Raw genomic sequence first — 18002 nt, 5'->3', positions numbered from 1 at the left:
GCCGAGCTGAGTGAGTTATGTACACAGTTTGCATTGCACAGTGCACAGTGAGGTCTACTGGGAGCAGTGCTGGTTGTACAGTCTGACAGCAGCAGGTAGGACGGACCTGTGATACCTCTCCTTCACACACTTGGGGTGTATCAGTCTGTTGCTGAAGGAGCCACCCCAGTGCTGTGAGAGTGACCTGCAGGGGGCGGGACTCCTGCACCAGCATCGATGACCGCTTGTCCATCATCCTGCTCTCTCCCACCACCTGCGCAGAGTCAAGAGGGCATCCCAGGATGGAGCTGGCCTTCTTGATAAGTTTATCAAGTCTCCTCCTGTCTGCTGCCGAGATGCTGCTGCTCCAGCAGACTACTCCATAGAAAATGGCTGATGCCACCACAGAGTCATAGAAAGAGGTCAGGAGGTGCCCCCTGCACTCCAAAGGACCTGAGCTTCCTCAGCAGATACAGTCTGCTCTGACCTTTCTTGTATGTCGCTGCAGTGTGATCAGTCCAGTCCAGTTTATTGTTCAGGTGAACTCCCAGGTACTTGTAAGATGTCACCATCTTGATGTCCGTTCCCAGGATGTTCACCTGTGTGCAGGGTTGTCTGTGCCTGCGGAAATCAACCACCAGCTCTTTGGTCTTCCCGGCGTTGAGCTGAAAGTGGTTCCCATGGCACCAGTGAATTAAGTAACAGTACCTCACTGCCATGGTCATGTCATATGTACCATACTGCCAGTGTGTAACTAGCAGGGCACAAGCCTCCTGTACAACACTCAAACCTGTACAGTCACACTGCAGGCTCTTAGGTGCTTGATGGGAAACTAAACACCCATCACCTTTGTCACTGCCTGAGAAATTAAAATGCACTGAGATGGGACAGTGCTATCACAATTAGAGTTGCTCGCCTGGTCTGTACGATTCTGCACAGCTTGGCTCCTCCCCCTCTTAGTGCCTTAAAAAGCAGAGAACAACTGATGATAGACACACAGGTCTGTGGCAAGACAGGACTGTGTAACACCTGTAAGGAGGACTGCCTTTGGACAGTCAGCATGAATACATGGATTTAAAAAATACAATTTAAAGTCATGGTTAAAGACCATAAAGTCTGTGACCATACTTTGTTGTTATTTGGTTTTTAAGTGTTTGATATGTGCACTCCTAAATGCACAGTGGAGCTGTTCCATTTAAGCTGTTTTATGTGTGTCGTATACAATAGCTGGAGCTGTCGTTGCAACTGCCTAGAGACTGCAGTTGAAAAATAGCCAAAATCAGTGTCAGCTTGTGTGAAGTGGAAACACCTGTGTGAGTTTGCAGGGACTTAAATAGGCCTTCACACCGCAGACACTTTTTGACTTGTCACAGAAAGAAATGTAAAGTTAGTAATGACATTAATGAGGCTCCCAGTAAGCTATGACAGTGAGCCAATGCAGAACTGTAAAATAGTCAAATTCAACTGCCTTTAGTATGGTTGTGCTCTTACTGACAAAATAATAGACAGTGCAGTGTATTTATTCATAGGATGGAGGAACTATTCAGTTAGAACACTAACATAAAGGCTAGTATACATTAATGTATTTTGGGGAGCAAAAACCTGTAGTCTATAAACATAAGGCAGCAGTGTAAAATAATTCATATAATTAAAGCTAAATTGTTGCTAAGCGTCACTTTGCTTACATAAAATAAACCAAAACAAAATAAAAAGCGCTTCTGCTCTGAAAATAGAGTAAAAAGCCTTCATGAAAACTGAAGAGCCAAGGAGTTTCAAATATTCCACATCTGTAGAGACCCTACATTTGGGAAAACATCAAATTTGCAGCCACCTGTGTCAGCTGACCGTGATGTCATCACGTCCACCGAGAACGTGCGTCTGAAACAGGAAGTTGAATTATCAGCTGATCCTGCTGGCTGTTGTTGATGCCCGAAGTTGCTGTTGTTGGGAGACTGTGTTGCTCTTATCTGCTCCGGTCATTGGAGACACGTTAAACGCCACAAAGGGACGCGGTGGGCATTTACCGGGCGGCGAGCTTACGAGTGATAAGAGAAGCGTGTCACAAAGAGGACTTTGAATTTGCGCACCAGCGGCAGAAGAGCTAGCTCCAAAGCTTGAACCTTCGCTGGAAGAAGAAAGAAAATCAGCAAAGACAGCCGACGGCTTGGCGTGCTTTCTTTGTTTATGTCGTGCCAGTCTGAACCGCGATATTAATTTTCTCTGTGTTGGATTTAGAATTGTTTTTTTTACCTGCACTTGCATTATTTATATTTATACTTTATTACCATTACGCAGAGGGCAGCTAGCTCGTCAGCTAACGTTAGCCCATAGCGCAAAAAAAAAACAAAAAAACAGTGTTGTTATCAAGCTTTGACGCTTTCGTAACCGCCCGACAGTGACACATAATAGCTAACGGTGAGAATAGTCGGGTTTGGAGACATTATTCTCGTGCCTATGTATTTTTTGCGGTATTTCTCACTGGACCAGGTGCTCTGTTAGTCTGCTGGAGACACAGGACACAACACTGTAGCCGAACAAGTGGATGTTCACTCGTTAAACTGAAGCCTGTTGGAGACGATTGTGGCCGTTGTTTGGCTGATCTGTGTATGTCTGACTTTAAATCGAGTGAATTCAGGGCTTTTCTTTTATCCGTATCGATTTTAAAGCACACCAACAAGTAATAGGTTATCTGACAGCTGGCCTTGTACGTTTTAGGTTGGCTGGCAGGTTGCGTAATTTGTTTGTGAGCAGGCTGTCAGCCTTTGGGTAACTTGTTAAACTGTTCATTTAAACGTATGTAACTCTGTCAGCCTTAGGTGACCTGTCTATCCAGCCTTAGGTAGCCTCGTGGATATCAATTTGAATATTTAACCCATTTTAACATACTTTTTTTGTACCTTTTTTAATGTCAACAACACATGACATGTGATAAAGAGCCCACACTTTACTGTAATCCATAGATCGACTAGCTGTTCGATGCTCACACTGATGGTTCTAGTTGCTTTAGAGAATTGAGTAGATAGCGTTATGAATTAAAGGAGCCATCTGAAACTGTTGTGAGACAGTGTTGTGATCAGGGAGACACGGGCGAAGAGAAAGGGTCCCTCAGAGGGTCCCATTGTGTCTTGAGGTGAGGTGAGCTGCCCCCCACTACTTGCCAATGCTGGATCTGGAGGTGGTGCCTGAGAGATCACTAGGAAATGAACAATGGGAATTCGCCTTAGGTGGGTTTAAAACACTTTAAAATGTATGAAATAGTTTTCTTTGCTTGATTCTGAATGGGGAAAAAACTCTGTGCGTGTTTGTGTGTTTACCTGTACGCACTATCAGGGATGCCATTGGCCCAGGCCATCTCTATCCTGCAGAAACACTGCCGCATCATCAAAAATGTCCAGGTGCTTTACAGTGAACAGGTAAGATGCCCTGTCTTTTTTATGTGCACCCTTTCACTCTCAAAAAGACTTGTATGTTAATCGGCTTGTTCAAGAATCCACTTGTATTGGTGGCAGTAATTCCAGTTCTTTTGTGTCTGTAATCCAAGTCTCCATACACCCCAAGATCCCAATTTGATTTAAAAACAAAACAAAACTGTGATTTATACCACTTTTTTAAGCCAAAATCTTCTTTGTAGTTGCTAAACTTAACACACATTGTCTTAAGTGGGTACATGCACTCGTCCATGGTCAGGGGTTTCAATAACATCTTTTCAGTTAGGGGTCTTGTGGCTTTCGGAGACTTGGAGTACACCCGATGAGCATTTTGTGTTTTTTTCCGGTTGCTTTTTTTCATTTTAAAACAAGTTCCCCGTCTGCTTCAGTTGTTAAGAAGAATGCTGCAAAGCTGTTTTGTTGTGAAGCTCCACAATGTTTTGTCACCTGACTTTTTATCAGCATGAGTTGATAAGATAATGACAGAATTTTTATTTTTGGGTGAACTCTTCCCTTTGCGGTATAAATAGTCTTGCTGTCACGTAGCTCGCCCAACAGAGAACACTCAAAGATTTATTTCTTCAAACATTAAACATCTCGCTTGGCACTTATGTCGGTCATTATTCTATAAAAAAGAATGAAGGATCTTAATAAAACAATGCTTATAAATGTGTGCATGAAAAAATGTATAGATTTTTGCTTTAGATTATATATTTTTATTAAGGTAAGTGTTAAATAGCTCTATATTCCAACAGTTCTCACTGTTATAGATGGTTTGGTCAGTGACCCTTGCCTCTCCTCCTCCTGCTCATGCAGTAAAAACGAAAAGAGATTTTCTGGTATCCCTTTCCACTTTATCAGGACAGATAATTCCATAGAGAGACAGTCCTGTCTGCTCGGGCAGCGCATGTAGAGCAGGATCCTCCTGTTTTGGTACCTTGACCAGCAATTGGGGAACAAGGAAAGCTCTCGGTGATGGCATAACCCACCAAAACAGGCCGATGATGAAAAACGCTCGAAGGAAAGAAAGAAGCCAAGAGAGCTGCCTCATAAAAAAAGAAAGAAATATCATTAGTGTGACGATGTTGAGAGGAGAGAGGGGGGTTGCTTACTGCCAAACAGACAGGAAGTTAGCTAAAACAACAGCAACGCTTACAGCAGCTTTAGAAACTCAAATATCAGCCTAAAAAAATCCAATACCAGTTAGGCTATATTTAAATTCTTCCCCCAGGTTCAGTGGCTATTAATAAAGTCTGTCAGTGAGTTTGTTTTCAACACACCATGAATCTTAGATCTTCAACAGCAGCTGGAAGCAGCTGTTCACGCTAACACGAATGACATTAAACGAAACAGTCCCTTTATTTGTCTCAGTTAAAACGTATGTACTGGTGTGGTACGTACCGTGTTCATCGTTTCCCTCAAGTCCAGAAACAGTTGAGGCTGCTCGTTTGCTTATCTGCATATCTGTTCACGGGGGGCAAATCCTCCCCCCCATCTCTGTTAATTAACTAGTTTGTTTATCTCCCCTCCAGACGCCACTCAGCCATGACCTCATACTGAACTTGACTCAGGATGGGATTAAACTGCTGTTTGATGCCACAAATCAGAGACTCAAGGTGAAAATTGTTGATTTTCGGGAGGGTGGGTGTTATCTGGTGGGCGGTGTGCTCGCAGAAACCTGTCAGGAAGCAGCAGAACCAGCGGTGTGTGGGCACTGAGACTTCACTTCAAAGAGACTCAAAGAGGGAGATCCTCAGTGTGTTTTTTATTTTTTTTTAAAAAAGTTTTTAAAGAGTGACTGCCTCTCAGAGAAAGACAGAAATTCTTTGAACTGATCTTGCAGTTGCACTCTAGATATTAATGCAAGAGGGCTGTGGTATTATTTAACAGCTGCAGCTTACCACAGTTGCAAAATGTCCTCCCATTTCTGCATAACAAGCGAAAGGAATTAGACTTTCCCTGCTGTGGTAATGGCATTTACCTAACCATTAGTTATGTACCCTTTGTTTCCCAACTCTGTTCATCTTTCTGAGTCACAGGTGATTGAAGTGTATGACCTGAGCAAAGTCAAGTTGAAATACTGGTGAGTAGAAATATTTGTGATGTCAAAATGAAGTCAAAGGCTTTTACAAACCTGTTGAATAACAGCTGATAAAGGAGTGAAGCCGTCTCAGACTCTCCGCTGTTATCATTATATTGTCTTTATCTACGGGCGCACATCTGTATAATGGCCGTAATAACTGTGCATTTTATGTTGCCGCAGAGATTGTTTTCAGCTACCGGTCATTTCTCCTCACAGGTTGGCAAAGAGCTACTTAGTGAGCAGCATTGCAGTAATGGAGTAATGTGTGTGATTGTCTTTCGGTGAAATCCATTTCACTTTTCTGCTAATAGCTAATGCAGCACAGCCTGTATGAATGTTAATAGATTGCGTTGGCTCAATGTGTGTGTGTGTGTGTGTCGTGTTGCAGTGGAGTCCATTTCAACTCTCAGGCCATTGCCCCCACAATAGAGCAAATAGACCAGTCATTTGGAGCCACGCACCCAGGAGGTACTTTTCACAGCACAAACACACACTCCCAAATAAACCTGTTTTCTTTATCTGATTTGTTTGGTTCATGATCGTCATTCCTTTTCACTCCCCCTCCGTTCAGTTTACAATGCTGCAGAGCAGTTGTTCCATCTCAACTTTCGAGGACTGTCCTTCTCCTTCCAACTGGACTCGTGGAACGAAGCTCCGAAATATGAGGTGAGAACACTTCCACCGAATTAAAGGATAGCAGAGTGGTCCTTTCCCGGCAGCTTTGGGACTGAATTGATCAACCTTCGTACGGACAGGCTGAGGTCGAGCCCTGTGTCTGCTATGAGCACGTCCTTGAAACCCTGTCAGCTTGGTGTTGTGTCATGATAATAAGTAAAGGATGCGGGACTGAACGAAGACGACAAATGCATGTTCAGAATGAGATCGTCTTGCTGCTTGGGAAACAAACATTTGTTTTTTCCCTTGGCTGTTTCTGGCAGATTTCAAAATGCACCAAGAACGCATACCAGGGTTGTGCTGCTGAGATGTCAAAAGACTCGTTTCACAGTTATGTAAGCAGTAAAAGTCTTACTGCAGTGGGGAGTTTAGGGACTTGGGTTGACTCAGGCAGCAGGAGTTCATGATTAAATTCTCTGAGACAATGCAGACACCCTGCTGCTTACAAGTCAGGCAATCTGCAAAGTGCTTGTTTTTACATACACTTAATACATAAACGGTTATTGCCTTTGTGGGGTTGTTGTGTAATAATTAGTCAGAGGCCCCCCTGTGTTGTCTGTGCTTTACAGCTGTGGATGTCTTAGGTGATGCATGATTTGAGCCGGCTGCTGTGCCTGCTGCTTCATTCTGCAGCTCGCTACTGTGAATCACACATCATGTCGGGATGATTGTGTTTCTCCCTTTCAGAAGTTTAATTTACCTCAGCTCATGTCATATCTCATAGACCAGACTTTTGCATCTCATTACATCTATATGTGTGAGCCATTTGACTGCACTGATTACCTCTTAAACCTTCCAATTTGCCCTGAGCTGCATGTTTTCATGCATGTGCACAGCTCACGCTTGCTTGCTTTTAGTCGAAGATGAGCAGGTACATGGATGATAGTTTCATCTTCTAGTTGGAGTTATAATATTTGCATTTCTTGGTCTAAAACTCAACAGTCAGCTGCAGTTTCTTTCCTGTGTCCCATGATGTCAGATGACAAATGGATGAGTCAGAGATACTTTGTAAGCTGAATGTCTTTTAGATAAATCCAATATAAAATACTGAGATTAGATAAAAAAAACATTGTGGGGTTTTGTATTGCATTATCTCCAGAACATGTTCAGACCCCTTTGCCTTTTCTACAAATTTACTTTTTACATTTAACGTACTTAATGCCCCGTGATAACAGAAGGATAATGTCATATGCGCCTGACGTAACTGCATCCACGGCATTGTAGCTTACAATCTTTTAATTGAGAGGCTTTCAAGCTCAAGGCTAGCTGGTTTGCGTGCTAACTTCATTAGGTATCTCCTCAACACAATACATAGACATCTTTGAAATAACATCAAAACTTTAATTTCTTTTAACTCTGTTGACAGCTCTTATTTAATTGTGAATTTTTTGAACTAAAATTCTTTCATATTGCACCTTTTTAACTTTAAGTAAATGCGGTGCTCTTTCCATTCAACTTAATTCATGCTGGGAATGTTAATGCAAAATGTTTTAGAAACCTCCTCAGGGCCAATAAACATGACAAAACTAAGAATAACTATTTTGCAAATTCCTCCACACAATTCTCTGCTTTAATTCAATATCTAAATGACTCATCTTGCAGCCATTTTGGATCTGTTTCTCAGTGTTGATGAGCGCAACATGAAAATGCACACAAAAAACTCACAAACAGAAATTAAGTCACTGCTGAGTCGCGGTGAATTTTGATTACCTTCTGGACCCTTCCCAGATAACAAGCCAGGGCTCCCAGTCGGACTAAACTGCAGTGTCACCCGTCAGTGGGAACATTTTGTTTTGAGTTTTTTTTCCTTGTGGAACGTGGCTATCTAGGTCAGCCAGTGTGTATGAGATGTATACTCCACAGTATTTCATCATAAATCAACACATCTTTCTGTACTCGGGAAACATGTATTTGTGTGAAACATGAGTATGTTGTGTGCCATGCCAAACACAGTCCTGTACTACTACCAGTTGTTTTGCCTTGGCAGCCTAACTTTGCCATGGGTTTGGCCTCCCTGCAGATTCCACACGGGGCCATGGTCAAGAGGATGCACATTTACACTGGCAACAACCTGCAAGAAACAAGGTAGCGTACGCACACATGCAGATGCACACTTTGGACGTGGCTCTACAGAAGAGTGCGTAAGGTTTATTATTTCAATGACAGGAAATCTTTGAAGGAGTTTAACCTGCACCTGGTTCCACATCAAACCGCTCACAGTGAAAATATAGCAAACACTCCCGTGATAACCAAGAATTAATTGAAATCTGTAAACAAATGGGATCAAAAACATAACTTAGGTGGTGGAAAATGTTGCTACAAGTGGCAGCATTAGAGCACTCTAGCCCCTGGTATTTCTGAAGGCAGTAGATGGTTATTGATTAATGGCCATTAAAGTGATAGACCTGGAACAATGTGAAGGTCATTAGCTCACAGTTCTCATGATTATTTTTAGATGAAGTTTGCTGCTTCATTTGTTGTTGTGTTAAGATTGTTTCAATTAGCTAAAAAGATCAATCTATAAGTACAATTTTAATGTAACTAAAGAAACAACATTGTTTGATTGCTGTTAAACGAAGTAGAACAAAGACAACCACAACTAAGGAACACACCTCAGAACAAAGGAACACACCTCAGAACAAAGGAACACACCTCAGAACAAAGGGACGCACTCACATGAACGCCATTGTTCTCTGTCTTCAGAGCGCCGGTGATGCCGCTGGCTTGTTTCCTTGGTAACATCTATGCAGAGTGTGTTGACGTCCTGAGGGACCGGGCCGGGCCTCTGGGGCTCAAACTCCGCCTTCTCACTGCAGGTAACATATGTCTTTGTGTCTGTGTATCAAGGACTACAAACTTAGAGTTAATTATCAAACTAAACGTGTTGCTTAAGTGTTTCCCTCACATGTGTACATATTGAGTTCACAGGATGTTTTTTCTCTCACCTCCAGACTTTCCTTGACATTTTAGCACAGTCTGTAATACTGCTGGAATGTTGGAGCTTGGCAACCCAACCAAGTTTTACACTTTAAGGTTCTTCAGAAAAAAATCTTGAAATATTAGCTGTGTTGTTCATACTAAATGTATCCAACTCTACTACAGACTATTCTTAAACTATGCTATTTGTTGTCAGTTTTTTTATTTTTATTTTTTTATTCTGTGCTATGGTCGAACAGATTGAGCGGAATGGTACAAAGTTGTAAACGCACAAATTAAAAAAAAAAAAAAAACACTTGTTGCAGACAGGTCCCAAACCAGAGACCATCATTTCCACTGATATTCTCTGACATGCTGTTTGACTTTGTTTTCTTGTCATTCCTCTGGAGAGTGAGTGATTTCCTCTCTTTTCTGTGTGAGCACAGCTTGTGGTCCTGGTGTGATGACTGATGCTAAAGTCAGGTCCATAGAAAGGAGCATCTACTTTGGAGATTCCTGTCAGGATGTACTGGGTGCTCTGGGCTCGCCACATAAAGTCTTTTACAAGTCTGAGGACAAGGTAGGAAACTCTGTTAACTTCACATTTCCCTGGTTGTTGCTGTTGTCAAAACCCTTTACGTTATCTTCACCAAGCTCTGCTTGTGTTGTCCTCATCCACATCCTGTCCTCTATCACAATGACTGCTCAATTATCCTCACCGGGATCCTAATGGAGTAAACCCAAATTAGCATCAATTGAATCATTAGCGCTCAGGAGTTGAGGTCGATTATATACAGTATTATATAGTTTTGCTTAATTGTCTAAACACATATCCATCTTAAATCAGTGGTGGAATTCTTTTAATTTAAACAAATTAAATGAAGCGTCACTGATACATTTTCTTCACGTTGACCATTGGTAAAGTAACTGTGTAATCTGAAAAGTGTAGACCAGGACTAACTAGCCTTAAAGCGAAACTCTCGCCAAAAAGCAACCAAGGCTTTATTTGGGATTGAATATGAGTCAAACCTTCGTGTGAAAGCATAATTACGACGAAAGAGGCACTTTAAAGATTTTTCGTAGTTTCGGTTTTGGGCACGTTAATTTTGAACGGGAGTGCATGGGGCAAGACATGCTAGCATCAAAATCGCTATTTTTAGAACACTAAAAAGGCTCGACACAACATGAAACTTTGCTCGTAGCATCACCAGGGTCTCTACTCATGAACAAGAGCATTGAGAACATTGTTTGTGTACACAGAGTTTATGAAAAAGAAGGTTTTTGAACTACTCACGTTGGCTGCTGCGCTCCTGCGCGTCGCCGTCATGGCAGACAAAAAGTGTTGATCCCCGCACTCGGGGGGAGCGCAGCAGCTAATGTGAGTAGTTGTTTTTTGGCGAGAGTTTCGCTTTAACATTAGCCTGTCACCCAACTCTGCACCTCTGCAAACTTTTTAGTGTTTTTACAGCTCACTGTTCTGGTTTTACAACCAGAAGTTTTCAGAGCCATCAAACCTTTTTTCCAGCAGCAAGGGGAGAAAAAAAATCTCTCATAAACCCACAGCCCCCTGCCTGCACAGCGCAAACAAGGAGACAGACAAACTTATGAACCAGCTGGTAAAGAAAGATCGACATTTAACAGATAAAATGTCAGATGTTTCTCTAAGATGTTAATTGAAGCTGCGTGAATATTGGACTTACATTATTCTGGTTGCCACAAACATGATCGTAGATAAATGCAAATGTTTCTCCATATTTGCTGAACATGGAAACAGGTAATTGTACCATCAATAGTGAAGAGATACACACATTGTCATTTATCCTCTGTATCATTATGTGTTGTTTATTTCAGATGAAGATCCACTCTCCCTCACCTCACAAGCAGGTTCCTTCTAAATGTAACGACTACTTTTTCAACTACTTCACCCTCGGAGTGGTACGTAAACTCGCCCTCGGCGTATATGTGTGTATAACATTTTAGTGGCGGTGTTTTGCGTAGTTTGAGTTCCTGCGTTTATCGTTAGACTTCTTCAGACACACTAGAACGTATTTGATGCACTTTGGAATCAGAGTTACGGTTCAGGAATCCCAACTTTTTCATGGTGATGGTTAAAGCATAGTATGTCCATGCTGATGAGGAGTGATGAACCCAAGACCCGGCTATTGCAGGGGACAAATACCTTCCAGTCACATGATGTTGGTGTCACATTTTTTTTGGTTGATGGATAATATACACTTGAGGGCTAATAGGACATTTTAATCAGCCAAAATGTGACCAGAGTCGTGATGTTTATTTTTTACGACTGCGGTGCATGAATGTGCTGATCTGGTGACTTTTTGGCAGCGAGGTGTTTGAAAACAACAGCACTAAGTTCACTTTAGCCAAAGTAGGGTTCATGAAAAGGTTTATTACAGGACTGTTTGATTGCATTTCAGTTAACAGAGTTTCTATTTTTTTCTTTCTTTTTCGATAACTTAGTTTATATATTTATCTTAATTATCATATCACAGAAATATCCTCCCAGTTTGTGTGTGTTCAATAGCTTGTTTGTTTTTCGGACTACTTTTTAGATCTCGGCGGCCAGCTGGTGGTATTACTGGCTGCTAACAATGATGGATGGAGGGGTGTAGTCTCTGCCTCTATCTGCATTTACTCTGCCTGCTGTTTGCAGTAGATAGGACTGTAGTGAGCTGGTCTGGTCAAACATATGGCACAAAAGCAGTCTTCAACATTGTGTTTTCTTACTCAGGACATCCTGTTTGACTCTACAAGTCACCTGGTTAAGAAGTTTGTCCTCCATACCAACTACCCTGGACATTACAACTTCAATATGTAAATATCCTGCCTTCTTGCTTTCTTGCTGCTTGTTTCTGTGCATCATTCCTTTTTTATGATCCCTTGAATAAATGTATCATCATCCTTCTGTTCCTCTTCCATCAATCAATAATGATGTCCTCTATTTGTAATTATCTACATTTTTATAACAAGCTCCCAGACTTGGCAATAACAAACTGAAAGGATGATACAAAAAAAAGAGCTGATTATGTTATTGAGTTAGCTCTTATTTCTCTCTTATGACTGATCCCACTGTGGCATGTCTGTCCATAATTTGATCTTCTGTGCATCTGATCTTGTTTCCTCTCTAATTACAGATATCATCGATGTGACTTTAAGATTCCACTAGTCATTAAGAAAGGTGGGACGGCTTTCAGACTTGAATGAACCCTGCAGGTCTGCCTGTAATTGGCACGATGTTAACTGCCTCTAATGTCTGTTTCTCCATCTCATTCTGCACCTCAGAAGGAGCCGATTCTCAGACAGAGGACTGCATCTTAACCACCAACAGCAAGGTCAGTTACAGACCGAGTTAATTGAACTGTTCCGTTTCGCAAGACGTCAGTTCTTTGTTGTAGATTCACAAGGTGGTGCTGTAGTAGGCCCGATGAGGTCTCTTTCAGGGAGTTTGGCTTCCTAATTTGGGACTGTGTACCTCTTTGTTAGGGATGACAGAGTTGTTTTTGTCTGGTATCCATACTTCTAAAACCTTGTCTTTGCATCATGAGTAAACATTTAGTTTCATGCCTTAAAGGTTGGGTGATAATCTGTTTTTGACTGTGGCTACAGCTGCAGATGTCTTCTGATGTGTACACCAGAAGGAGAAGTGTAATAGAAGTCTTGTGATGTCCCTTTTATCCACTAAAAATATCCCAGAATTGACTTTAATTTGATTTAAGGAAATGGTGGCAACAGGACACAGCATCTGTTCTTCAGCAAATATCTAAGATCAGGCTCTCCTTTTCTGCACAGTGTATCAGTGTCAGTGTTGGCAGTGGATAAACAAATCTTTTTATCTCTGCTAACTTTTTGTTTCTCTCTCAGTGGGATCAGATCCAGGAACTGCTGGGTCACCCAATGGAAAAACCTGTAGTGCTCCACAGGTACATGCACACGCTCTTGTATATGCACAGACAATATAGACCACGTTGCCACATTGCTCTTTTGAACGCGACCCAAAGAGGTCTAAGATCACTTGCTAGCATGTTTTTTTTTTTTTATTATTATTGTTGTTGGTTTCCAAATATAACACCCAAGGCGAAACTTCACAGCAAACTTTATCCAAGTTAGCATCTTCTCTGACATTGTCACGTGTTTGTGTTTGGCAGGTCCTCATCAGCAAATAACACCAACCCATTCGGCTCCACGTTCTGCTTTGGACTGCAGAGGATGATCTTTGAGGTCAGAACACATATCTCATATCTAACCGCTCTTTGATATAACAGCGATGGCAGTGTCTGTGTTTCCGTTCCCAGCAAGCCAAAATGAAGCACGCATTAAAGGCCCAGTGTGTTGGACACTGTGCTATGCAGGATGTTCACAATTACATTTTTATCAGGGTATAATCATCTAAAACTAAGAATCATTGTGTAATCGTAACCTTGGATTGAACATTTTATATCTACAGAGGTAGAGGGTCCTTTTTAAGGAGTCTGCCATGTTTCACCACAGTGTTTACAGTAGCCCAGAACGGACAAACCAAACACTGGCTCAAGAGAGGACCATTCACATTGTGTTTTTTTGTTTTTAGCAGCCACTGTACGGAAGGGTGGCACAAGAAGTGCTCAGTTGTTGCTGCGAAAGGCTACCAAGTCCTACACACTGGTCCTTTAAATGGAAATTCTGCAGCCGCCATTGGCATGTTTAGCAATGATATTGCAACAGCACTGCAAACACACAGGTCATAAGTGGACCTGAATTTGACATAAATGCTTGAAGAATGCAAAGGCTCTCTTTCTCAAAGACCATGGATGGTGATAATATGATTTTGCCCAACATCTTAATTTTAGTCAGTCAGACAGGAATAAAATGAAGGAAAAGAGAAAGACTGTAATCTGTTGGAAGCCCTATTCCCACAGGCATACACTACTCAGAATAAGTTAGGGATATATGGATATTTTATCATTTCACTTGATTGTTTATTCTGTGACATATCTGAATTTATATTTCATGTACGTTTTCTTTTGGATTTTCTTTTTTTTTTTTTTGGTCCCTAAAGATAATGTGCAACGTTTCATTTGACTTTTATTGCATATCCATGCACTTGCATATATGCACCCATATCCCAATATCAATAAGTAATTTTGAGCAGTGTATTTCCGTGCTTCTCGTGTCATTTAGAAATTACATTCCCATGTCTTTGTTTTGTGTGGCGCATTCACACAGGATAAACAAAATCTGTATTTACTGACCTTATCCCCCTGGATTTGATGTCATGGCTTCACATAACATAAGCAATTTAGGGATTTAGTGTTGGTTCTTCAGCAACCACATTGTTCATATAGTTTTTCACCCACTTTCTACACATGTTACAAGGATAAATACACATTTACAGCCCATTTATATGAAGTAAAAGATGGCATGACAACCTTATTTTGCTCACAGACGTCCTCACATATTACTAAAGGTCCACAGGCAATAATGGTCCTGTGCGAAAAGGACTAAATGGAGGTTTTGGTTGCCTCGCCTTAGTTTATTTGAGGCAGTTTTTTTTTTTTAAAGCATTGATAATGGTCATTTAGTTTGACCACTATTTGAATCTCATACCTTTTGCATGTTATCTAACACACACTCTCTGGTTCCATCTTCCTCAGGTGATGCAGAATAACCACATAGCATCAGTGACCCTCTATGGTGCTCCACGGACCACCGGTCAAGCCCGACCTGAGTCCAGTAGTAGTTCCCACTGAACAAGTAACCAGAACAACATCCCATTCTGGCTTGTCCTGAATCTAGTACCTCTACTGACTGAACCTCTGACCTGGAGCCAGATTCTTAACCAAGCAGACGTAACCCAGAAAAACAAAGCTATTCTCGCCCAGCTCAGATGCGACAGAGCAGAAGCAACCAGAACCCAGAATAACCAAAACAACCTTTCCTCATGGGTCTCACTTTTTCAATCAGAAACACCCAGTCAGCTCAGTCAACCAAACCCAGACTACCCCAGGAGCCAAGATCTGGAGACATGGTGACGGTGCTGGAGTCTTGATGCTTTGAAATGAAACCAGTGAAATCATTTCTCGGTTGTGTGGGAATCTCACGGAGGTGCTGCAGGAATCTGTGCTCTGGTAGAGCTCAACTGTTTCCTGGTTCCATCCAGTGGCCACAGAAGAAGAGTTTGTCCACACTGTAGTTAGGATGGTTCCACCGGTAAGATGTAATAGCAGCCTGTATATGATAACGATATCCATAACATTGTCGAGGCAAGATGAGCTGATCAGCATTATAACATCCTCATCTTGCTCGCAAATCTGTAAGTGTTCAACATCAAACATGGAGTTGTTGACTTAACGTGGCCGCCAGTCAAAACGGCTGTGGCCAAAGTCTTGAAACAAACTCTGGCTTGACCCATCAATCAACCACACTGCCAGCGCAACCAGTACCGCTTGTCTTCCTGCCACAACTCCAGAACCAGACCTGACTGGCTCAATCCAAACCCAGAACTCACCCAAACCGCAAAGAACCAAACCAGCCCAGCCGAGCTGAAAGCCATCCTAGTCAAACACGCATTGGAAGCTGCAGTGGACTGTAACAAAAAATGACAAGGATGCATGAGTTGTCGTACAAGAGAAGAACCAAACACACTCAGGGTTTGGAGGGACATGTGGCCCAGAACACACCCACAACGGCCGGGCGACCAGATGTGAAGCGTCTCAACGCCGAACGATCCAAACACCCAACATCCTGTCCCTTCTTCCCAGTCCCTGCTCACGCTTCCTCCACCTTTCTTCAGTGGTGCCCTCAAACACACACACACACACACACATTCAAGCACACAGCGGTTGTTGTTCGCAGCTCTGGACGTTGGCGTGTCTGTCCCAGCTTACACAACACACACACACACACTCGCATAAATGAGCATCTGCATGTGTTAGGCTGCTGATTTTTTTAACTGACATTTCCACAGACTTTAATTCATACACCCAAACACGGCATTTCAGTCCCTCCACTACTATACTCACATGTGTTTTTAATACATGGAAGCTGTTTTATCTTTTTAGCTTTTTTAAAACACGATACAACATGAGACATGCAGGCATGACACAAGGATTTTTGCATGATCTTGGCAGACGTTTCTGAACGAGAGGAGACTTATCACAAGCACAAACCTGTCTGATTTATCTTATCCTGCATGTTGTGAGGGGACAGGTTTATTTTATTTTTTAAAATTTCTCTCTGCCCCGCTTCATTCATTCACACCATGACTATTTTTATTGAGTTTTTTTTTTTTTCCTTTTACATTTGCACTAATACACACCTTTTTTACTTGATCGGTCGATTGTTCCCTGTCCTCGGAGGTGGATTCGTGGAGACATTTGGAGAGCCAGTGGTGTGTGTACGTGAATGTGTGTGTGTTTTTGTCCATACGTTCGGACAGAGGAGGGGTCCTGTCATGGTGCATGGTGTGTGCAGTCATGTTCTCTGTGTAACACTCTCCTCTCTCTTTCCTCCGGGCTTTTTTTTTTTTTTTTTTTTCATCTGTACATCTGATTGATGCATCACAGGTCCTCCCCATAGCAATGTCTGCATTTATTTCTTTGTTGACTTGCCAAATGCTGTAGCCAAAGACGTTTCCTGGATGATTTCATTTGATCGGCTGTCATTATCATTGTCATCTCCTGTCTGAACCTGTCCTATGGAGAGAGGCTCCTTTTTTGTTCTTTTGTTTCTAATCTGCACATCAAACCCATCAACATGGTAAAACCTTTAAATTCAGCTCCTGCTTTCTGTGACTGCTGACAGTAATTATGCTCACAAAAAGGCGCACATTAACAACAGTAACGACCAGTGTCATTCGTCTTGTCAGTGTCTCTTGTAGAGTGGTTATTAGAGGGCTGTAATTTAAAGTATTACCATTGTTTCTATGTGGATTCAGGACATTTGAACCCATTTCTGAAATGGGGAAAGGACTTCAGTCATTCCTTCATCATAACATTTTGTTTGCATCTCCCTCCCAATGTATGAATTTAAAAATCGTTTTAATCATAAGCATTTGAATAAAAACTGTGTATTAATTTTAATACACATGTTCTCGTTTATTATCCCTTGATACGAATGCCTTTTTTTTTTTTTTTCTTTTTTTTTTCCACTGTTGCTGAATTTCTGATTGTTTGTGTCAACGTGTGTGACGGCATCAGGGTTAAAGTCAGGGCCCGTGTACACGACGACACGTTTAAAGTGCTGACTGGAAAATTAAGAACGTAACATGCCAAGTTGGCTGCTCATACGTTGTTTTTTTGTTTTGTTTTGTTTTGTACAGTATTTTTTTCATAATAAGTGCAAAGTTCAGGTATATTTATCAGTTTGAAGTGAGTTTAACATTTATAAAGACTTCACTTTAGTATTTTATTTTGCATTGTGTTTAAAAGACAGTAGATCAAAAACAAGTAAGTAAATAGTTCAAGTAACTGCAAGGAATTTAAAATTGTTTTGTTTATTCTAAAACTTGATTTTAGTGCCGTACCACCAGACTGCAGAGCACCTTCTTTCCTCGGGCTGTGAGACCCCTCAGTTAACAATAGTTTTAATTTGTTGACGTAGCAACCTAAATAAATTGGAATCTGATCTGGCAGCAGGCAATAACAATAAATATTTAACTATACAGAAATAGCCAGTTTTCTCTTTGCTCTTTGTTTAATGATGAAAAAAGAAATAGCATTCAGGAGACAATAAAAATTAAGGCAAGCAAATTGGTTACAGATCAAAAAGTAGTTATGTGTGTAATTTATCAGACAGTCGCAATAGCATCTACAAGGAACAGCCAGCTAGCCTTTATTCATAACACAGAAGAAACAAAAAGCTTGTTAAAAGTGTCAAAAATCCTTATTTACCAAGAGCAGCCTTTATTTGCAGTATTTTTTTTTTAG

At 41.4% G+C, this 18002-nt stretch overlaps 1 protein-coding gene across 2 annotated transcripts; it reads left to right on the top strand.

Annotated features, from left to right (window-relative positions):
* The first annotated feature begins 1853 nt into the window (after nt 1-1853).
* phaf1 (phagosome assembly factor 1) lies at nt 1854-17177 on the top strand. 2 transcript variants are annotated; one of them, XM_030425306.1, is made up of 16 exons: nt 1854-3203; nt 3310-3392; nt 4940-5023; nt 5447-5490; nt 5879-5958; nt 6062-6156; nt 8153-8250; nt 8869-8981; nt 9528-9661; nt 10933-11016; nt 11831-11913; nt 12234-12277; nt 12382-12431; nt 12961-13019; nt 13245-13317; nt 14730-17177. In XM_030425306.1, exons 1-16 carry the CDS (start codon nt 3140-3142, stop codon nt 14823-14825), a joined length of 1284 nt encoding a protein of 427 aa, XP_030281166.1. In that variant the 5' UTR covers nt 1854-3139; the 3' UTR covers nt 14826-17177. The 2 variants fall into 2 exon arrangements, with proteins under 2 accessions (XP_030281166.1, XP_030281167.1); XM_030425307.1 differs by having other exon boundaries at nt 1855-3203; nt 8186-8250.
* Nucleotides 17178-18002: the final 825 nt, after the last annotated feature.

Source organism: Sparus aurata, chromosome 8, assembly GCF_900880675.1.
Source record: "Sparus aurata chromosome 8, fSpaAur1.1, whole genome shotgun sequence".
NCBI classification, from domain to species: domain Eukaryota; kingdom Metazoa; phylum Chordata; class Actinopteri; order Spariformes; family Sparidae; genus Sparus; species Sparus aurata.
Note: the sequence above shows the minus strand (reverse complement) of the source record. Positions and strands in the feature narration are given on the sequence as shown.